Source organism: Choristoneura fumiferana, chromosome 15 (genome assembly GCF_025370935.1).
Source record: "Choristoneura fumiferana chromosome 15, NRCan_CFum_1, whole genome shotgun sequence".
NCBI lineage: Eukaryota > Metazoa > Arthropoda > Insecta > Lepidoptera > Tortricidae > Choristoneura > Choristoneura fumiferana.
In genome coordinates, this window is record NC_133486.1 from 11401049 (window position 1) to 11424498 (window position 23450).

General features: G+C 38.4%; 2 protein-coding genes across 5 annotated transcripts; one reads left to right on the forward strand and one right to left on the reverse strand.

Moving 5' to 3' along the window:
- Positions 1 to 447: 447 nt before the first annotated feature.
- Positions 448 to 18742, forward strand: IFT57 (intraflagellar transport 57). Of its 3 annotated transcripts, none has more exons than XM_074098306.1 (3): positions 448 to 510; positions 6538 to 6656; positions 17587 to 18742. In XM_074098306.1, the coding sequence occupies exons 2-3, from the start codon at positions 6642 to 6644 to the stop codon at positions 18721 to 18723; spliced, it is 1152 nt and encodes a 383-aa protein (XP_073954407.1). In that variant the 5' UTR covers positions 448 to 510; positions 6538 to 6641; the 3' UTR covers positions 18724 to 18742. The 3 variants fall into 3 exon arrangements, with proteins under 3 accessions (XP_073954407.1, XP_073954408.1, XP_073954409.1); XM_074098307.1 differs by lacking the exon at positions 448 to 510 and adding an exon at positions 913 to 996; XM_074098308.1 differs by lacking the exons at positions 448 to 510; positions 6538 to 6656 and adding an exon at positions 16135 to 16238.
- A 766-nt stretch (positions 18743 to 19508) lies between these two features.
- LOC141435581 (uncharacterized) lies at positions 19509 to 22844 on the reverse strand. 2 transcript variants are annotated; one of them, XM_074098309.1, is made up of 4 exons: positions 22648 to 22844; positions 21840 to 21908; positions 21594 to 21756; positions 19509 to 19906 (listed from the first exon to the last, which is right to left on the reverse strand). In XM_074098309.1, the coding sequence occupies exons 1-4, from the start codon at positions 22665 to 22667 to the stop codon at positions 19814 to 19816; spliced, it is 345 nt and encodes a 114-aa protein (XP_073954410.1). In that variant the 5' UTR covers positions 22668 to 22844; the 3' UTR covers positions 19509 to 19813. The 2 variants fall into 2 exon arrangements, with proteins under 2 accessions (XP_073954410.1, XP_073954411.1); XM_074098310.1 differs by lacking the exon at positions 21840 to 21908 and having other exon boundaries at positions 22648 to 22842.
- Between the last annotated feature and the right edge of the window lie 606 nt (positions 22845 to 23450).

Here is a 23450-nt window from a genome sequence, read left to right on the forward strand (position 1 = left end):
ATACCAATAATCAGTTAATTTGCGCTTAATAATAGGTATTGAACCTACGAGTACCTACGTAATTCTTAGTCGGTGGAAACATCTACCCTTCGGCAAGAAATACTTATTCACGTACGAAAATGTCATAATGATAGGTACCTTTTCTCAATTTTCGTAGAAGTAAATCATTAAAACAGTCGTGGTAGCTTAGCCTAGTGGTTTGATTGATCTATGGCCTCACATTCAAGGGGTCGAGCCCAGCAGGGCCAGGGCTACACTACGAAATTCGAAAATCGAAGTTCGTGTCGTTTGGTCCCTCTGACACTTAATATTATACTTTTTAATACGAGAGCGAGAGGGACGGTACGATACGAACTTCGATTTTCGAACTTCGGAGTAGGCCCTCGGGCTTTGCGGACCTTTGAGTTTTTCGGAATTTATATGCGAAATCATATTTCAAATTTGCCGAGCTTTAAGTACGTCGAAGGAAAACATGGCGAGGAAATCTGTATATACCAAAGAAATTCAATAGTAAGTATATGTGATGTTCCCAATCCGCACTGGGCCCGCGTGGGAACTATGGCCCAAGCACTTTCATTCTGAGATCCTGTGATTATGAAATTAATCATCACCGTGATTATTTTTCTTCTAGCCCTCCCCTCTCCAAAATAGGGTCCTGTGCATTAAAAGAAATAGTTTATTGCAATATTCAACTAATCATAAATCGCACCTGTGATACCTCTCGTGTTGACAGGTGTCCATGGGCGGCGGTGATTGCTTCCCATCAGGTGCCCAGCAGAACCCTTGAAAGACACCCTTGCTTTGACGACACAGACAGATTTAGTTTTTACGAATCATCTTTTGTAGTAAAATAGCAGACAGATTCATAATCTCTGGCAGGAAAGTTACGATGGGAGAGTGTCATTTGGGCCGGTGCAGTGCAACTGGCCCAACAATACAAGCCAAATAAAAACTTCAACGTTGGTGAAATCAACTGTAGCATTTAGCTAAGTACAGGTAAATTAAGTATTTTAATACCTAATTGAAGCTCACCAAGTGTTGACAAACTCGTTGTCTCACGCTGTATCCAGCTGGGCTACTACGAAACTCGAAACTCGAAGTTCGTATCGTACCGTCCCTCTCGCTCTCGTATTAAATAGTATAAGTGTCCGAGGGACCGCATGACACGAACTTCGAGTTTCGAGTTTCGTAGTAGCCCAGCTGCCTGGATGCGTCATAACATGGCCATGGTTGCATTACCCGGCTACAACTGTTATGAAATATTGCCAGGTCTTTCTAACATCATATTATTACCGTCTGGCAGAACTATAAAGTATGACTCAAGCGCAGATTCATTTCAAATACGTGCAGTCGGGCCCGAAGTGCAAAATTCGAACTTCGTATCTTGCCGTCCCGCTCACGCCAATATTATTTAATATGGGAGTGAGAGGGACGGTACGACACGAACTTCGATTTTCGAATTTCGCAGTAGCCCCCAAAGTTTTATCGTACCTGTCACATGTTTCCATTCGATTTAAATTCAAAAAGCGTGAGGACGTTGACCCTAGATTTTTTTTTTATAGGTACGATTTATTTAGCGTGAGTAAGGTCCTATTAATTGACCGAGCGAGCCCTCCCAAGCAGCACGCAAGCGTTGCCGACATCAAATTACAGCACTATTAGAACTTAGAGTTCTACTGGTGATCCATAAAGGTGTCAAGAAAAGATTATTTACTTATAAAAGTGATTAAACCGTTATTATACAGCTAAAGCTGTACTAAGTTTTTATAAAATACTCCGTGTAAACTTAAAGCTTTAAACAGAATATTTGAACTCCACTTTAAAACCTATGCATTTTTGACACTTCAATCTAATGTTATCCTTCAAGCTGCATAGAGGCTGTACTTTGCATGTGATCACTTACTTACTACAGCTATAAGTTATAAAATGGTATCACTTTATACTTGTTTCTGTATAATGGTATATTAAAACTACTTTCTAAAGCTTATTATTAATGCGTAACTGTACACTCTTGTCAGTGTAATAGTTTCATAACTTCTGTCAAATATGATTTTATAGAACTATAATAATAAATGAATTCTTTAATACAGCTTTAATCTGTATTACTGACATGCTGTATAATTTTATTTGCTGAAGACTGATGTACAGCCTATATAATAAAAATATTATATTATAACGGCTATTAAAGGTAAAAGCTGTGAAATGGAATCCAGAAAGTGCGTAGTAAAACCACGGAATCTATAATACTCTCCAGATATCTTTTACGCTGTATAAAATCTGTCGCCATTTTCGAACAAATAACAATAAAAGAAAATATGACTTCTTACATTATTTTGAGTATTGCTGAAGTTATAGTTATGATTTTCAGATAAATAAATCATAAGTGATACCTCTTGTACAGTATTATTTAACAATCTTATGATTCTAACCTCAAAACCATAAACTTACTTACTTGTTTTGGTAATATTCCTCGTGAATTCTTCAGTATTTCGCGGGCGCGTGAATATTTTTCCACAAAACTATGCACTATTTCCCAGTAAAAATAAATCGGCACGTTGAATCTACAATTATCACTACCTAAAGTCCAACATTTATTCTTGACTTATAACTTCACAGTAAATTGGCGGCCCACCATTATCATAACTAAAAAGAATAAGCGGTTGTTTTCATAAATTTCACATTGTAATTCTCATAAAAACCAATGAAGAACTATTATCTTTTTAAGAAACTTATAAGAGAATAACTATATGCCTATGGTTTTCTTCAACATCATACTACAGCTCTTCTACAGCTATAGTACAGCCTATTTTTTAGCTATACAGCAACTATACAGCTATAATAACGCATAAGGCTGTATAACAAGGGGCCCAATTTTTACTTATAGAGGTTGTATAAGCGCTTATACAGCCCTTGTACAGCCTCACTATATAGCCTGTGGAATACAATAAAACTAAAATACAGCTTCTATACAGCCTGTCGTGCTGCTTGGGCTAGCACGAGCGAAGCGTTTCCGTTTCACCTTGGGTAATAATGTCTTCGTGTTTCTTCGGCTGTACTACTACAGGGTGCTACGCTACGAATAATAATTCTTCGTAGACAGTGTGCATTTTTTAACCGACTCTCATGAAGGTGTTGCAGAGACACCACAATAATAAAAAAGATTTCTCTCCAGACGTATGTTATCCGATGGAAGGGAATTTAGGAGTTCTGAGTTCAAAATCTTAAATAGCGCAATGCAGAATGTAGCAGTTGTTCAGTTCTACATACCAATGGCGACTAGTTGGCGTTAGAGGTCGCTGCATGCATATATTTTAGATTTTCTACGTACAAAATAAGTTCTAGCGTTTTTACGCAGTTACATTAGGTATAGGTACCTACCTCCATTATTATCAAAATCGCGATATTTTTCCGCACCATCCCTAAATGAAGATTAAAATTGCACGTCGCAAGTGATAGATTAATTAATTTATTATCTTTGATCGCGTTATCGCTTGTCTTTTGTTCGAGTTTTCTTTAAAATCCGTCCTAAAATAGCAAGGCGCTCGACACAAGGTGAACCGATGTCGAGTGTGTCTCCGAGACGCGGACTCATGGCCGAGTACACTGCGAAGCAGAAATTTTCGATGTACAGTCAACGTCATAAATAGTGATCACTTTAGTACCTTGTCACTTTAACGTCATGTTTGAAAAGCCATACGAAATTGTGTACCGACTGAAAGCGACAAGGTACAGAAATGATCACTTATTTCTGAATTTATGACGACTGTACTCGCTCGGGACGCGTCGGTTTTCTTCGTTCTCCTGAGTATTCAAATGAGAAATAAAAAGAGAACCGATCTTTTGTTTCCAGTCCGAACTACAGTCACGAGCGTTAATTTGGTACCTACTTAAGATCGAATATCTGTCATTCATTTTTTTCACGAAATAGGTCCCAAATTAATGCTCGTGACCGTAGACATAGTTTAAGTGAACAGTCAGCTATTCGGCTTTTGTTGTAGAAACTTTGAGTGCGTGGAGCCCAATTAAAAAAAATAAAATTACCAATAACATGGTAGGGACAAGACTTGGGCGAATTGTATTATAGAGTTAAGTTATTTTTAGGATAGTTTTTATATATAGATATTATATAGAGATAAGGTAAGATAAGATGAGCGACACCGACGGAGTTGAAGCTGTTGCCATGACCGAAATCGGTCGGCCAGATCAGACCATCATCATTATCAGAGATAGGAGAAGACAATATCAATTTTTTTTTTATTCGACTGGATGGCAAACTAGCAAGTGGGTCTCCTGATGGTAATAGATCGCCATCGCACATAGACACCTGCAAAACCAGGGGGATCGCAGATGCGTTGCCAACCTAGAGGCCTAAGATGGGATACCTCAAGTGCCAGTAATTTCACCGGCTGTCTTACTCTCCACGCCGAAAAACAACAGTGCAAGCACTGCTGCTTCACGGGAGGATTAGCGAGCAAGATGGTGGTAGCAATCCGGGCGGACCTTGAACAAGGTCCTACCACCTGCTACCATATGGATGGGAATCTATATATTAACAGAATTCTATGCGATCAAAGTCGTGGGTAACAACTAGTACTTATTAAAGCTGATTTGTTCGTCAGCCTATACGTCAATGTGTGATACATTAGTCACTCGGCCTTCTAGTAAAAGATAACTCAACATTGCCTAGGCTGAATTAATTATACCCGCATAAAAACAGCGCAACACTGCAGTCTGCAGTCGTGTGAGGGTTCCGTTCCACACAAACCCAACTATCACTACACTACGCTATGCGCTAATCCGTTTCGAGCTCAACCAGAGTTCATCATCAGAAATATTTTTTTAATTATAAAACGGCTCTAACGATTTCGACGACATTTGCTATGTGAGGGGGATTTCGGGGGCGAACAATCGATTTAGCTTGATCCTATCTTTAGGAAAACGCGTGTTTCCAAACCGTTGGAATACGGTATTTGAATATTTTGTATATGTTTTATAAATTAAAACTACACAATGCCTGTTATCGAATAGAAAAACAATTTTTAAGCTGCCTTTACAAATAACAAAGTTAGGTTTGAAATTCAAGATTAGACAGAGAAAGGCATACTGGCATGTGACGTCACACGCCAGTACCGCCATACTTGCTGCATAGAGAAAAGCGTTTTGAGAAAGAGACAGACAAAATCACTATAAATCCAATTTTCAACCGATTTAAATTTTCTCTTCGCTAAACCCTATCTGTATATCTATATTTTCATAATAATACTAAGATATGGCAAAATCAGGAGTTGTCAAATACCGTATTTCTAGAGTCCCGAACTAAATGTATCTGCAAGAATTACTCGTTGCATTTCAACCAGATGGAGTTGTGCGAGGATGCGTTGCAAGGAATATCTTTCTCATGAAGCAATAGAACTAAACGCTTTATTTAGGGGGGGCCGGGGACAAAAGTAACAGCGGGTCGAAAGTACAAACGGCTTTGTGGAGTTATGCAGTGATCAAAATACCACATGCGGCCGTCCAGAGCTAGTGCAGTGCTAGTGCAGAGGTATTGCAGGTGGTAGGACCTTGTGCAAGGCCCGCCCCGATTGCTACCACCACCTTGCTCGCTAATCCTGCCGTGAAGCAGCAGTGCTTGCACTGTTGTGTTTCGGCGTGGAGAGTAAGACAGCCGGTGAAATTACTGGCACTTGAGGTATCCATCTTAGACCTCTAGGTTGGCAACGCATCTGCAATACCCCTGGTGTTGCAGATATTTATGGGCGGTGGTGATCTCTTACCATCAGGAGACCCACTTGCTCGTTTGCCATCCAGTCGAATAAAAAAAAACAAATATCATTTCCCTGCTTGGTACCAGGTATCAACCCTATATATCAATCTCAAGTACAATTACAGGTCCTAACATGATTTTGCACCCCTGATGTAAAATTTTCATCATCATCCCAGCCTGTATACGTCCCACTGCTGGCACAGGCCTCCTCTCAAACAGAGGGCTTGGGCCATAGCTCCCACGCGGGCCCAGTGCGGATTGGGAACTTCACACGCACCATTGAATTGCTTCGCAGGTTTGTGCAGGTTTCCTCACGATGTTTTCCTCACCGCAAAGCTCGTGGTGAATTTCAAATGTAATTCCACACATGAATTTCGAAAAACTCAGAGGTGCGAGCCGGGGTTTGAACCCACGACCCTCTGTTTGAGAGGCGATAGGTCAAACCACTAGGCCACCACGGCTTAAAAAACGGGTAAAATTTTAAGATTGATCTATTGGGCGCTTATTTATCATAAGGGCGATAGTATCAACATGACTACTACTAATTATAACTTTTTATTACATTGCTTATAGACACTTTTAAGTTATTTTTATGCAAAACATTTAGTTTTTTGCTAAGGACGTATGAAATGAGAAAAACAGCTTAGGGTTGGGTATAAACGTAACATAACGGCCGGGCTGGACCAAAAAAACCTGACAAATGTATTGAGGTCATAAGGTACGCCAAAAATCATTAACTTACACTTAATTCTTCCTCTTAATGTTCACAGGGATCGAGTTTAAATGGCGCCTAAGACTATGAAGAGCAGAAAGCATTTTTTTGTTGAAAAAATTAGACATCGTAAATTCCAAACATTAAAGTACCTAAACTTACATGAAACAGAAAGAAGTGAGTATAGGTTATGCACATCAGTTCAGTGTTTTATTGGTTTTACTTTCGATTCTAACCAAGTTACTTTCGTAACGGGGCAAAAGTAACAATCGTCAATTATTTTAACTATAAAACAATCGAACTCTATTTAATAAAAAGGTACCTACGCATATATAATATAGAGTATGAACAAAAGCTTTATATAGCTATATTCACTTGAGCAAATACATAATAGATAGCGAGTAATCGGAGCACAAATGCAAATTGTTACTTTTGTCCCCGGTCTCCCTACCTACCTATTCCTCGCTCTGCTTAACTGTCTCCACTACAGCTGTGCTGTGCGAGGGTAGGTAAATGAAGCGATTCTATTGGTTCATGACAAACATTCTTCGTATCACATCCTCACATTCTGGTAGAAACAGACTGCGTTATAATGATATGGATACATACATATGATGCGAGCGAAGCCTCGAGTAAAACCTAGTGGCTTGATAAAGTTATTATTGAGTATGTATCGATTAGCAACCGGACCCTGGATCTGTTTTAGTAACAAGTCCATATATGCATTCCACGTTAATGATGTAGAATGTAGATCGAGTTTTTATACATGTCCGTTGAATATTGGTCTAACATGCATGCATTTTAAATTGCAATTGGATATTTAATTTTACTTATTTCCACTGCGTGAAATTTTAAAAGTGATTCAAAGTGTTTCAGGCTTAGTTAATGCTGGACAATACAATGTACTTATTATATTATTATTTTTAAATAAATCTAACTAAATTTCGTGACATACAACTTTCTTATTTTTTATTATATCTTTTTGTTATGCTACGCTACTTTGTCACGAATAAATGATTTCTATTTCTATTTCTATTTAAATTTGCGATTTCTATACAACCATCATCATCTTCATCAGCCTATAGCAGTCCACTGCTATAGGCTGATTCCCCCAATGAGCGCCATTGCGCCCTGTCCTCGGCTAGACGCACCCAGCTTCTACCAGCAGCCTGTCGCAGATCGTCACCCACCTGGCCGGAAGGCCTCCTACTCGTTTGCCATGACGCGGTCTTCACTCAATAAACTCGTTTACTCCAGCGGTTGTCGGTTCTTCGACAGATGACCAGACCACTCTCACTTAAACTTGCTAATTGCAATATTCCATACAATGACTTCGTCATTTATATAGTGTTTGACCTGTGTAATGTGAGGCTGTATGTGTACTAACATGCAAAATTTAGTGAGCTAATTAAATAGTGAATTACTTATTTAGTTAGCCCTCCTGTCCTGTGTTGCTGTGTCCTTGCAGAGCGTCACATGAATAGTTCTAGGTACAGTCAAGTGCAAAAATAAGTATCTATTCGAACCACTCAAAATATGTTACTACGGCCTTATTGCGTCGGAATAAGAATCTGTGATACTTATTTTTGAAACTGAATAAGTTCATATTTTTACACTTGACTGTACTTATGTTGTGTTGTGGTTTCTTTTGGTTTTTTTATTCTTTCCATCTAATGTATTTTTATGTGTATTGCATATGTATAACATAACGATAGCGGATGCTTATTAATAGGGTCTCGTTGACACCTTTTGTACGAATCGCATACACTTCGCGGCGATCGCGGCTCACCGGTTGAAAACCTCTGTCTAGCTGTTCCTTGCATGGTCAAGCATTCTTTGTACTTACGGCTAATGTGTTGGTCTAGCCGGTTCTTAAATTGATTCAAATTCAGTGCTGACACTAAATGTTCTGGTAGTTTAGTATGACGTGTTCCTTTGCCATATTCTTGCAAATCCTCTCATACTGTACCCTCGTTAAACTAACCGAGTAACTCGTCCTAAAAACACCTTTCAGTGGTCAGATTTCTTTTATTTAGCAAGCTTTTAACCCGTTGAGTCATTAGGCGCGCCAAACACGTACGGTAACGGTGCGCTCGCGCTCCTCTTGCTATGACTCAGCTAGCCTTTAGGTCAAACACTTCGGTTTTGACCTTAGCTTGGCTATAGACATGTAAGTACCTAGGTAATGCAAATATCACAACTGAAATATCACATTCAGTGGCGTATGGGTGGCAACCGAGACGGATATTGTGTGTCACCCCAAAACTCGACTGAAAAAACTTACTATGAAAGTAGGCACCTATGTATTAAATTAAGTAGGTAACTTATTATCCATACTAATATTATAAATGCGAAAGTGTGTGTGTTTGTCCGCTCCGTTTCGACGTGATTTTTGGCATAGAGATATTTTATGGGTCAGAGTGTGACATAGGCTATTATTTATCCCAGAAAATGCACAGTTCCCGAGGGCACAGCGCGCGATAACCGAATTCCACGCGAGCGAAGCCGTGGACAAAAGCTAGTTATTATATAAATATTGTTTTATTAGTGGCGGTTATCCAATTTGCCACAGTTTTAGGTTTTTTTTTATGTTCACGGTCTCACGGGGGCGGTGGGCCTCCCCCGCCGCCCCCCCTAGCTACGCTACTCATCACAGTGCCGTGTATTGGCATGCCATACATTATTGCACGGATAAGACAAACATCATTCTGACTTCCTCTCCATCAGTGCCGGAGGCAGCGAAGCGAAGTGGAGCGACGGGGTAACACGGAGGCGTAACAAGGATTTTCTTAACATATCAATGTGAATTATTTAATATTTACTCAATAATACAAGTTACTGTTTACTTAAGGTCCGCACAAAATAGGCTGAAGGTCCGGATCCGGACCTCGGTCCGCCATTTGGTGACCCCTGGTTTAGGGTCTTTCCACATCTGTATATAGACGCGGAATCGGCTTGAGCCGTAACCTTCTTATGCTCGTAAAGTTCGTGTTTGTGCTGTATCTAGGCGACATGAAAGGACTTTTTATGCTCTAGTGTATAAAATAAAATCTTCGTCTAAGACCAAGGTAATCAGGTATCAACAGCCACAAACCAAAAAGTTTCTACATATTTTTTAATAATTTTTAATTAATATAAAACTAATAATCAATCAAATAAATCAAAATAAATCAATAAAATAAAAAAAAATGAATTATATAATAATGCATAAAAAATAAGAAGGTACATAGAAAGTGAATAATTGTTTCCACTGTTGCTATTTCATTTTCTCGCAATCTAAGTGAAAAGCAGAGTGTAAAACTGGAGCATTAAACCCATTTTCCCCTCGACGTGTCTATTCACCCTCGCCGTACCGGCCCGGGTGCCTATAAGAACGTCTCGGGTAAAATTGCTCGTTTTATGCTCTTGTTGTATAAGTTACTATATGTCCATGCAATAAGAGCGAAAAAGATGTCGATCGGCTCGGCCGACGCGAAACGACGTCCGATGGGGATACGTCTTTTTCGCTCTTATTGCGAGTATATAAGCGCTATTTGGTTTGGTAAACTTACGCGTGCGAAGCCACGGGTAAAGTCTAATATACCATATCACTGCCAAAAATGCGTAGAGCTATTCTCATCCTATTGTTTATAATTTTAAGCGCGTCGGGTGGATCTAATTAATTGGCCGAGACGTGCCAAAAACGGCAGTTGCTGTTAGTACTGGCTACGCGCCTCTACATAATATTGTCTATGTCTTTTATACCTTTGTTAATGTGTCGCTTTCCTTGTCAATATCATATTTAAATATAAAACCGTTGCCATACAAAATCATCTGCTTTTACGTGTAATCACCGATCGAAATACCCTAACAATTGGTAGCAGAGCGTGGTTATCGTGGTTACAACGTGGTTGTGGTGATTACGTTTTCACACGGGGAAAATGTGAAGATCGTTATAAAATAATAAAACAAAAATGTCTTCACAATACCGTATTGAAGCACTGTCAAAGAAAAATTATGACACATGGTGCCTTCATGCCCAAGCCGTATTAATAAAAAACGACTTGTGGGAATATGTGAGCGGCGAAATAACATTGTCGGACAAATCGAAAGAAGAAGAAAATAAACAATTCGCGAAAAAGGACTTACAAGCCCGAGCGGAACTACTTTTGCTGATTTCCCCATCCGAACTGAAACAGATAAAAGGATGCACTTCTTCGAAAGAGGTATGGGATAAATTAAAATCTATTTATAAAAGTACCGGCCCTGCTCGAAAAGCAACATTGCTTAAACAATTAGTCCTAAAAAGAATGAATCCGACTGAAGATGTTAGAGATCATTTAAATAACTTTATGGACGTTGTGGATAAACTGGAGGAAATGGATGTAGACATAAATGCAGAACTATTAAGCATTATGATGCTATACAGCCTGCCTTCAAGCTATGAAAATTTTAGAATAGCTATTGAGTCACGAGATAAGTTACCAAATCCACACGACCTAAAAATTAAAATTATTGAAGAGAGCGAAGCGCGAAACCAATGCACGAGTACTGAGGCAACTGAAGCATTATATGCCAAGAACAAAAACAAAAACTCGTACCAAAAATCATTTTGCAAAAACTGCAACAAGAAGGGGCACTCAACTGAAGCCTGCTGGTGTAAGAAAAACTACTCGAAGAAGGAAAAAGAAAATAAATTTCCAAAACGCGAACAGAATTTTAACATCTGTCTGGCATCAGCAAATGAAGATGACAATAATATGTGGTGTCTGGATAGTGGCTGTACATCACACATGAGTGGTCAGAAAAATTTATTCGAAAATTTAAGCCCTGAAACAAACACTTTGAGATTAGCTTCGAAAAACACTTCAACAGAAATTCAAGGAAAAGGAAAGATAAAGATTTCATCAAATAACGAAACCTTTAATCTAAATGAAACCTTATACGTTCCTGATATATCAACAAATCTGGTATCCGTTGGGAAGATCACAGATAATGGATATAAAGTTGTGTTCGAAAAGCAAATAGCATCAATAATCGAGGACAATGATGTGATTTTACAAGCTCAGAGAAATAAAAACGGCTTGTACTATTTCGATTTTGATCAAAAGGAGCCAAGAGCAAATTTGGCATCTGAAAATGAAGCAATGATATGGCATAAGAAGCTAGGCCACATCAACGAAAAAGATTTAAGAATGATGGCCAATAAAGGATTAATGCGTGGATTGGAACTAAAAGAAGTTAAATTCCAAACATGTGAAACCTGTATAAAGGGTAAATTATCAGCTTTGCCATTTACTAGTCATGACATCACATCATCCGAACTATTAGAAATCATACACACTGATGTATGTGGGCCATTCGAAAACGAATCAATCGCTGGATCAAGATATTATGTATCATTTATTGATGATTACTCAAGATATTGTTGCATATATTTCATAAAGAACAAAAGCGAAGTCATTGAAAAATTCAAAGAATATAAAAACAGAGTGGAAATGTTCACGAAGAAGAAAATTCAAAATTTACAGTCAGATAATGGCGGTGAATATAAGAATAAAGAATTTGATGACTTGCTGAAACAATATGGCATTAAAAGGAGACTGACAGTACCTTACACCCCCAACAAAACGGTGTAAGCGAGAGAAAAAATAGATCCTTGTTAGATAAAGCCAGATGCTTGATGATTGATTCTAACGTCCCTGCATGCCTATGGGCAGAAGCAATTAATACAGCGAACTATCTAATAAATAGAAGCCCGGCAAAAGCTCTTAATGGAAGCACTCCATATGAAAAATGGGTGAACAAAACACCATCTGGAAATCATTTACACATTTTCGGAAGCAAAGCATTTGCATTAAATAAAAGGCGCAAAGGAAAATTCTCACCTAAAGCTACAGAAGGAGTATTCGTGGGATACGCAAAAAATGCAAAAGGTTTTAGAATTTACGTACCAGACAAAAATGAGGTCGTAATAGGCAGAGATGTCAAATTTATTGAGAAAATGTACTATCCAGAAAATAAAGCTGCGAAATATGACGATTTTGAAGATAAAACTGAAACAGAAAAAGAAAATATTATAGAAATGAGAATAAACAACAAACAGAACTTACCTTTACAAACTCCAGCTCGTCATACCGTACCATTGAATGAATGTCCTCCTGTAACAAGCTCTTCATCCCCACCTGTCGATAACCTAGAAGAAGAAATTATAAATGATAATATCTCGTCAGCTGAGGATGAGTGGGCCGAGAGTGAAGAAAGTCAAAGTCCACCTACAATACCAAGTTCAAGTAGACAAAGACCTCAAAGAGTCAAAAATAAGCCAGTTTGGACTAGAGACTACTGTTTACACGACGACAAGGAGGAGAGTATGATTGTATCAGAAAACAATTACTCAAATTTATCAGAAGAAATAAACAATGGAGAAGACTGGCATGACGCTATAAAAGCTGAAATGAAAGCGCATATCAAAAACGAAACATGGAGAATTGTTAAGAGAGAAGGTAATGCAAAACCAATAGATTGCAAATTAATTTTAAAAAAGAAGATTGGTTTAAACAATGAAGAAATAAAGAAAGCAAGACTTGTTGCCCGAGGTTTTCACAAAGGCCCGGCATTGATTACAACGAGACTTTTGCACCCGTTGCAAAACTTAGCTCCATCAGAACTGTCGTTGGTTTAGCAGTTGAACAGAACCTACAATTAAAACAAATGGATGTCACAACAGCCTACTTAAATGGAGATATTGATGAACATATAATTATGACACTACCTGAAAATGTAGAAGAATATGTGACAGAAATTTTAATTGAGGAAAGCCAACAAGACGACTTGACTGTCTATAATAAAGCAAAACAAATGCTAGAAGACTACAAAAATATAAAAGGCGAAAAAGTCTGTAAACTACAACGATCACTTTATGGCTTAAAACAATCAGGCAGACAGTGGTATTTAAAACTTGACTCAGAATTGAGAAATCTCGATTTTAAACCATCAAAGGCTGATCCATGTGTGTACATACTGGAGAAAGGAGGAGCAAAGATCATAATATCTATATGGGTCGATGATCTACTGATAGCATATTCTTGTGCAAAGAAAATGAAACAAATACAAGACTTGCTAATGACAAAATTTCATTTAAAAGATTTTGGAAGACCTGAAAGAATGCTTGGAATAGACTTCACATACACTAAGGACACAATAAAACTAAGTCAAGAAAAATATGTGGAGGATTCATTAATTAAGTTTAAAATGGAGGGATGTAAGCCTACGACTGCACCCATCGAGCCCGGACTCCACCTACAAATGAATGAAAAGGGTAAAGTGGAGGGACTGCCATATAAAAACTTAATTGGATCGCTTATGTATTTGGCCGTCGCTACAAGGCCTGACATCATGTTCGCAGTGAGCTATTTATCGCAGTTCAATGACTGTTACAGCGACGAACATTTTAAATGCGCAAAACGTGTATTAAGATACCTGAAGGGTACTAAGTCCACAGGATTAATTTTTAAAAGGACGAACGAACCATTACACGGAATGGTAGATGCAGATTGGGGCGCATGCAAGCTTGATCGAAAATCCTTCTCAGGATACTGTTTTATTTTTGGAGGAGCCTGCATAAGCTGGACATCTAGGAAACAAAGGAATGTGGCACTTTCCACAGCTGAAGCGGAGTATACTGCTATTACAGAAGCAGCAAAGGAAGCCCTACACCTTTTACCATTATTTAACGATCTTGGAATAAAGATTGAAAAGGTTCTGATTAAAAACGATAATCAAGCAGCAATAAAACTCAGTCACAACCCCATGGTCACATCTAAATCAAAACACATTGACATGAAAATACATTTCATCAGAGATTGTGTTAAAGATGGAAAAATATGCCTTAGCCATTTGGGCACAGAAGACATGGTGGCCGACCTTCTAACAAAGGGACTATCTGGACCAAGGCTGGCTCAGCTGAAAAAGCAATTGGGCTTGCTGCCTTAAGAGTCGCGAGGAGGAGTGTTAGTACTGGCTACGCGCCTCTACATAATATTGTCTATGTCTTTTATACCTTTGTTAATGTGTCGCTTTCCTTGTCAATATCATATTTAAATATAAAACCGTTGCCATACAAAATCATCTGCTTTTACGTGTAATCACCGATCGAAATACCCTAACAGTTGCTTCCCGGGACCTTCAACGCGAAAATTGGGTCCGTCAGCCGTTAGACTTATCTCTAGTTAGAGTTAGTATCTACATATACCTAGTTATAGAGGGTACATAGGAGTTTCGATTTAGTTAGGTATATTTACAGTATACTTAAATACAGTCGCCATCATAAATTTCGGAGCGGCCAAGGTGATCAAAATAATCGATACACGAAATCCAATACAAAATAATAGAGTGCATGTGCCGATAATATATTTTTGACCACCTTGGCCACTTCGAAATTTCTGATGGCGACTGTACATCATTTATTGAATCAGGCGTACTTTGCGGAGGTCCATATCAATTATCAATGAACTATATAAACAATTAGGTAGGTAGGTTTGGTAGGTACTTTGCTCACCCGCGACCATATGATATGTATATTCATGCAGCTCTTCCACCTCCGCACTGTAAGAACACACGCAAATCACACAAACCCAACTAGCACCACCACCACACTACATTTACGCGTTTCAAACTCAATCAGAGTTCATTCTCAGAACATTTACAACCGTACTATGCTACCAGATGTTAGACATCTAACATGTTGCCTACGAGATGATCTAGATAATGTTAATTTCAGGAATTATGTTCTTGCCAAATTTTTCGACCACTGCTCTGAAGATTTTGTAGGTATCTGAGGTACTCCAGTCTGTAAGAAAAATAAATTGTAATCTTTCTCTCTGTGTAGGTACCTGTTTCTGCGTCTGCGTATCTCTTACTATGTGTGGTGTAAAGCAGGGTTTCTCAAACTTATGGCTCCACGTACCCCTGTTAAAGTTTCTAGACGATAGCGAACCCCCCCCCCCCCAATCCCAAAAGAAAGTAATAAAATTGACTGTTGGAGAAACTAAAAATAAAAAATACAAAAAAAGACTCCAAAAACCAATCTTAATCATCTTCCTAGCCTTGCTGCCTGGTGGTTTTAGGAGTCACGTAAACCTTGTCGCGAACCCCCTACTGTCGAATAGCGAACCCCTAGGGGTTCGCGTACCCCACTTTGAGTAACCCTGGTGTAAAGAGTCATTTGTATTTGTATTGTGTGCGATAAGACCGCCTATTGTCTACCTGAATTTTTCTATTTTTGTAATGTCTCTGTACTGCTTTGTATTGTATTGTATTGTATGTACCTATTGTATTGTACAGTCGAACATATATTATATAACCTCCTCCTTTTTTGAAGTCGGTTAAAAATATATCTCGGACTCCTTGGCTGTATGGTTCTTTCTAAAGCCGAGTTTAGACTTGCAAGAAAAATCATGCAAGTTGCATTACATTGCGAGGCCGTAAAGCCAACGAGTTTGTAGTGCAATGTAATGCGCAGCTTGCACAATTTTTCTTGCAAGTCTAAACTCGGCTTAAGGTTCTTTGGTCTAAACCATAGTATACTAAGTACGAACTATTTGGTACGAACCCAAACCTCGTTTGACTTGCCTCGTCGTCATAGCAACCAAACTGTAAACAGTGACTTCAGAGTTGCGCTGTCCAATCAACCAAAATAATAATATTTTTGTTTGTTAAAACGAGATTTGTTGTTTAATAATAGCCATTGTTTGTGCCCACTAAATAATCATCTCAAAGGTTAGTAATCATCGTTGTCATCTTTAATTCGGGAGAGCCAAAGTTCGCATAACTTACTTTTCGCTAGTCATACTGTAATGTTTGTCCATCGTTTGTCATATTTTTTCCCCACTGAAACCTTAAATTTTTCTGATTTTTTAAAATGGTTCTATGGAAAAGTATAGGTCAATTCTGAACAATTATTGGATTCAAAGAAAAAAGAGTTATGACAAACGATCATTCTGAAAAATTACATTTGAACTTTCAAGAAGTATACGAGCCGATATGGACTCCTTTAATTCTGCTTTTGTTAGTACAGTCACCTGGAATATGATCTGCTACAGTGGAGCGTGCAAAAATATATGTCCTACCGGCTCCAAAAACAGAGTCTTATGAGATATTTACGAGTATGCACGCTTTGTTGTGTCAGATCTTGATGCTGGTGACTGTACTTATGTTTATCCCTTTTCGTAATATTCTACACTGGCTCGACTATGTCACGTACCTATTGTTACCTAATCACTTTATTCTTCAACACTCTCCTCCGGCCATCCACTATACTTGATTAATACAGCTATAGCGTCAAATATATGTGTATATTGACCAGGTTAGTAGCATAAAGATGTATAGAAACTTTTGACCTTGACCTTACTAAGTACAAATGAGTTTTTGGTAAACATTTCATTTTTAATACAAACTTTTTCTGCCAACTGTACTTCTTGTTGACTGGTACTTGCATTGCCACCCAAACTACATTTGCAAAGCAAATTTCAAGTCGATACCATTAACCGTTGAAGAGTTCTGTCCTGCGGAGACGATACTGACCGGACTACTAGGATGTGACTACCAGATTATTGTATTGTCACGCAATTCACATAAGTATACCAAATTTCAAGTCAATCCAACTGCTGGAAGTTGGTCGAATTTAACTTGCAAGACTTGATTACAGACAGACAGACAGACAGGCAGAAAACGGGACAGGTGAAACTAAATAAAAGCCTGTAAAAATAAATAAGTTCCTGGGTGACACTGTACACTAGAATTAACTATTCTCGTCTCCTTTCTTCTCGTAGTAATGTTTAAAGTAGATTGGCTCATCGTCATCATCATCTCAGCCGATTGAGAACTTCACACACATCATTGAATTTCTCGCGATTGTGTACAGGTGTCCTCATGATGTTTTACTTCACCGTAAAGCTCATGGTAAATTTCAAATATAATTTTGTACATAAATTCCGGAAAACTGCCAGCCTGGGCTCGAACCCTCGGTCTTCGGTTTGATAGGCCATAGGTCAAACCACTAAGCTACCACGGTATTTTTTCTCTGGCATTCATAAAGACAAATCTAAACAGATCGTTTTCTTTTTAGCTGTTAACGATGGATTTAAACCTGATGGACAAGCTTCGATTATTGAACATCGATACGGAACTGCGATTACAAATAAAAATGAAGCCTATGAGTCGCTATTACTTTATCACTTCAACAAACTCTGGTGAACAGTTCTTCGTCTTCGCCTCCACCGCAGCCTGGCTCATCAGAAAAACTGGAAGAGATTTTGAACAACCTAACGAAGAAGATGATCCTAACACTACAATAGCTAACATCATCGAAATACTACGAGAGAAACAAATTACAGTTGACTTTTCATCCCACAAACTTAAACAAGGCTTTGGAGACGAAGTATGCTATATCCTAAACCTTCTGGCAGATGAAGCTATGAAAAAAGAAAATTTCGAATGGCGGAAACCTGTTGTTGATTTACCTGATACTGAAGAATTAACTGATGATATCGATCAAGTGGAAGACGAGACTGAGATTACTTTAGATAAAGTTGAAGAAGAAATGGCTATTTATTCCGAAGAGTCTGAAGGTGAGTTAAGTAATGAAGAAGAAAAGGAGCCTAGTAATGTAACAGAGAAGGTTCACGATTGGGAAGCGTGGAAACTGGAGTTAGAAAGGGTAGCTCCAGCTTTGAGATTAAAAATAACAGCTGATGGAAGGGATTGGAGAGCACGCCATTCTCAAATGAGGACTTACAGAGATGAGCTGTTTGAAAGATTCAAGACTACTGGGACCCAGCTGAACAAACTTCATGGAAACATAAGTTCTGCTATGGATAAAATTAATGCACGAGAAAATATTTTGAATGAACAATTTGAACCTTTAGTAAAAGAATACGGGGCTATATTGGACGAGCTAAGTAAAGTTACTAATGAGTATAAAGAAGTAAGTGTAGGAGTAACAGAAAGGCAAGAAATGTTAAATGAATTGACAGCCAAAGTGGAAAATATAAAACAAAGAACTGAGTCTAGAGGGTCTTCGATGAATGATAACTCTCCTCTAGTCAGTGCTAAGAAGGCTGTAATAAATTTGAAAAAGGACATACAAGAATTGGATTTTCAGATTATCGTATTGCTTTGGTTATTAACAACTAAAGAAAATCCTAATAGTAACAATCTATTAGGCAATGCAGAGTCGAGGATGGTCACAAATGATATCTTTTAACCAGTAAATCGACTGTCGATTGGAGTGTTTTAATCGTAACTAGAAAACAGAGGTTTCCAGGACAGTGCAAAACGTGGTTTTACGCCTTCTAGGCTTCTACCCGCTGTATTCATAATATTTAACATTTCAAAGATATTCTTTTAAAATATTTTTTCTCAAATTTGACGATATTTAGGCTCCGTTTCCAGAGATTTGCGAGGATTTGTTGCGAGAAATGTGTTTTTCGTAAACCAATAGAAATTCGTTTACCTCGCCTCGCTCCGCTCAGCTGTTTCCACCAGAGAGATGTGCTGTGCGAGGATAGGCAAATGAAGCGTTTCTATTGGTTCATGAAAAACAGATTCCTCGCACATCTCTGGTTGAAATGAAACGCAGCCTTAAAAGCCTTGTATGTAGGTATTTCTATCTACCGTTGTACCCCAAGTTTATATTATCTCTCCGATTTCAACAAAAATTTGGAGGTAGACTCAGTCTATGATTCCGAGCTGGAAAAACAGGGTCTCCAGATGTATCCCCAAAAGCAAAAATATTATATGGATGTGTCCGTTTTGTTACGAATTTTTCTTAATAATCGTCGCTCGGAATCATGGATCGAGTCTACCTTCCAAATTTTGTTGAAATCTGAGAGATAAAATGAGGGTACAACGGTAGATAGAAATACCCAATAATATGATTATTTTGGAGACGATGATATTGGTCTAACAATTAACAGGAAATTTTGAAGTAAGTAGTCATTAAGTGGTAGTGGGATAGTGTAATATTGTAAGAAATAAAATAACGGTACATAAAGAAACAGACGTTTTTATTCAAAGTGAAATCTAAGAACCTATTACAGAAGATAAGTAAACTACAATAACTATTCTTGGTAGGTTCATAACGACTTCACCACAATACAAAATCTATTAATAAAAATAAATAAAATAAAAAAGCTAAAAATGTAAGTAAAATTTACCAAACAATAATATAAAAAAGTTAAAACTAACTATAAAATGTTTGGATTTGGGCCATTTTTTTAAACTTGCCCTCTTACAAAATATAGATAGGGACTTTCTGACAAAACTATTCCTGTACATAATTCATCCGCCGTCTTTCATTTCTCCAGATATCCAACAAATTGAGAGTTTGGGTCACTCGACGCGCTTAACTTAAGAAATTCCAAGAGTGTGAGGTTTCTATGTCCCAGCTGAAAAATAATCTGTTTTAGTAACTACACTAATTTATCTGTAGGGGTACCGTTCGGTGTCCGCTCACAAGTTATCAATGCATAAGGAAGAAAGCATACGTATTTATAATAAAATTCAAAAAAAAATTACAAATGAAATGGATACAAAATTCAGATCTTTTGTCAAGAAGACATTAATATCTAAGGCGTATTATAAAGTTAAGTTAATGAGCCATAGCCGAGCATTTGTTGGAGTCAGGACCAAACCACTGGATTGAGCTTCACAATCCCAAAATCCTGTTCACGGAACGTCATTTCTACTCCAGAATGGTACGTGAAGCAGTTCAAATAAAAAAGCATAATAATTTAACCGGGACGATGGATATAAGCTTTCTTCTCGTGGAATCCTGTTATTAATAAGTGTCGACGTCGGGATGAATGTTCGAAGGGATGATCGGACGTTGTTAGTGTTGTGACGGTGTGATGGGGTGAAAAATAAAAAGGACCAAATGCTGGTACTATTAGTGATCAAGTGCGGGTAGTTCGAAGGACTCGCGCTGCTAGGCAGACTTGACACCCCACACTTTAGTCTACTCGTGACCACGGCCACTGCAATGTTGCCGAAACGTCGAGGTAAATATTACTCGTGTGTGTTAGCGTGATTAAGTCCCGTTGATGATATTTTGACTATTAGTGAAAATCACGAAAGTTTAAAACGTTATAATTCCGATCCGCATTAGCGATCCCTTCAAATAGCGAACCTACTGTGTTAAAAATGAAGTTGTGTTAAATAATTGTGGTGTATAGATATCATTTAATAATATGGTAAATCTGTTTAAAAAAATATACTTCGTTGAGTTTTTTGCCGGATTCTTCTCAACAGAGGTTTTTCCGAACCGGTTGGATATTTTTTTGACATTTATAAGTGCTTGTTAGAGCCTAAATCGGATAAAGATATTTTGACTTTGACTTTGAAAGGTGAAGAAAATTATGTAAAGCAGTCTAAAGCTGTATATTAAGGCATGATTTACACCAAACGGCTCGCAACGCATCGGTTCGGAAAGACTGCGAACGGATGCGGCGACCGAACGTCTTCCACCGAATGGCGACCGCTTATCGCGCCTGGCAGGATGTCGGACGCATCATAGGATCGGCTCTGCAGGGCTACTACGAAATTCGAAAATCAAAGTTCGCGTATCGTACCGTCCCGCCCCTTTTGTCCGGGTCTGCCTAAAACGTAGTTTGACATAGGTAGCCGCATTAAGACTTAGGCCTCTTACAAAGCAGTGAGTCGACGCGCGAGAGTATTCCTGATTGTTCCTTAAAAGAAACTAAGTATTGTGTTTTTTCGCAGTAAGTAGTTCTTCACAAGGAACATACGAGTAGGAAAAATGCGAGAGAGATTGTTCAATGAAAGGGGCTAAACAAGAGATATTTTGCGAAATGTGTGAAACCATTGGCGAGGGTTATTTTTTAGGGGGGCCTGGCGGATGCGATGAAGCAGAGTCGACAATTAATGTACAGTCAGTGAGATGGTCAACATTCTGGGGCGGGCACTATTCTATACTTGGGTGGGCACGGCTGTGGAACTTTTTGAGAGAGACGTTTTCCGGATGAGACGTAATTTTACTCGAAGGATATTTTGCGAATGGCGCGTACAGTCCGCCAAAATCGAGTTATCTATTCTATTAAAAATTGGAAAACTTACGTTTGTGGCGTTGTAAACTTCCTCCGTTTGTCGGCTCTTTATTTTAGCAATCGAGTTCAGTACTAACGTCTTTTCTTGCGAGGTCTTTACTTGATACAAGACCCATTGGTAGTAGGCAATGGCAGACGTCAGATACAAAATAAAGACGAGGCTAACCAAATAGCTACGGAAGAGAAATTAAACATTATTGTACTTATCCGACCATCATCCGGTTATTGCATACAAATATCTTCTTTTAAGCAGTACATTTTAAAATCCATTTTTTCATCGTGACTTTTATGCGATTGTGTGGGATTTTGGACACATCTGCTACATCTGTGAAGAAATTTAATGTGTGAAGTTCCCAGTCTGTGCCTATTGGGTACGGGTTCTAAAGCTACAGGTAAAGGCTATGATCCCACTATATTATAAATGCGAAAGTTTGTAAATCTGTTTGTTTATTTGTTATTTCATCACGTCTAAACCGCTGAAGCGATTTAGATGAATTTCGGGTGTACCTACAATACAGATAGTTTGCGTCACGGGGAAGGACATAGGATATCTTTTATCCCGGAAAGTGGCCTAGTTCCCGCGGGATAGTTAAAACCGATACGCGGACGGAGTCGCGAGACTAGTTGGCTATAAATTGTTATTGACGATGACGAGCCAGTTTGCCCGCGACTGCGTTGAATTCGTTTATTGCTATCCCGCGGGAATTATGCAATTTTTCGGGATAAATACTATCCTATGTCCTTCCCCGGGACTCAAGCTATCTGTGTACCGAATTTTATCTAAATCGGTTCAGCGGTTTAGACGTGATGAGGTAACATAGAAACAAACAAACAATCTTTCGCATTTATATAACACTAGATTTTTCCCGCGGCTTCGTCCGCGTGGGATTTGGTTATTGCGCGCTGTTCCCTCGGGAACTGTGCATTTTTCCCGGAAAAAGAGTAGCCTATGTCACTCTCTGGGACTATCTGGCATCCGTTCGACGTGAAAGACGGTAGACATTCCTAAGCTGAGATGTCTGAGTATAGCAGTTCGCTACCTATTCAGTGTGTAGGTACTGTACCTTTTCTTAGATGAAAGCATGATGATCTGAAATTTAGTTCGACCAATACGTTAAAAACGCAAGATTTGTTATGCTATGATATGAGCTTATTATGAGTTCTTGAATTCAGTTTTTGTCAGAACATTTCCCGACATTTCCCTTTTGCTGTCAGAAAAAAAATACAGAAAAAACTTTGACATTGTCTTAGAAGTTTTTAATTCCCCACCACGTAGGTGCTGGATCCTCCTCAAACATTAGTATAATAAGTTATTCATTTATAAGTACTAAAAGGTTTAATGTAAGTTAGGGTAAATCGTCAATTACTGGCCACCCTTCAATAATTGGCCATCTTATACTAAAATGAAATCGGTCACCTTCAAACAGTGTTTATTTTTAACCCCCGACGCAAAAAGAGGGGTGGTATAAGTTTGACTGCTATGTGTGTGTGTCTGTGGCACCGTAGCTCTTAAACGGGTGAACCGATTTGAATGCAGTTTTTTTATTTGAAAGCAGGTTTTCTAGCGATGGTTCTTAGATATGTTTTATCAAAATCGGTCTAGGCGTTTTCGAGATATTGAATTTTGAAGTGACACTGTCGGAGGTTTTCCAACCTTTTTAGTATAAGGTGGCCCGGTTATTGGAAGGAGCCATGTAATTGACGATTTACCCTACATAATTTATTGAATCGTTTGTCGAATTGAAAGCGTTACCACGGAATATACCTTCAAGTAGCGTTACCTACCCTTAACGTTGCCTTTGTACTTAACACAACTTTTATTTATGTAACCTTTTTGTTTTTCCTTTTTGTACAATAAAGAGTATAA

Excerpts from the sequence above, each read along its gene's own strand:
- LOC141435581 (XM_074098309.1), bottom strand. The coding sequence starts at position 22,667 with ATGCTTTCATCTAAGAAAAG. Across the intron at positions 21,909-22,647 it reads ATGCTTTCATCTAAGAAAAG|ATGTAGCAGATGTGTCCAAA; the intron begins GTACAGTACCTA and ends ATTTCTTCACAG. Across the intron at positions 21,757-21,839 it reads GAAAAAATGGATTTTAAAAT|CTATTTGGTTAGCCTCGTCT; the intron begins GTACTGCTTAAA and ends TCTCTTCCGTAG.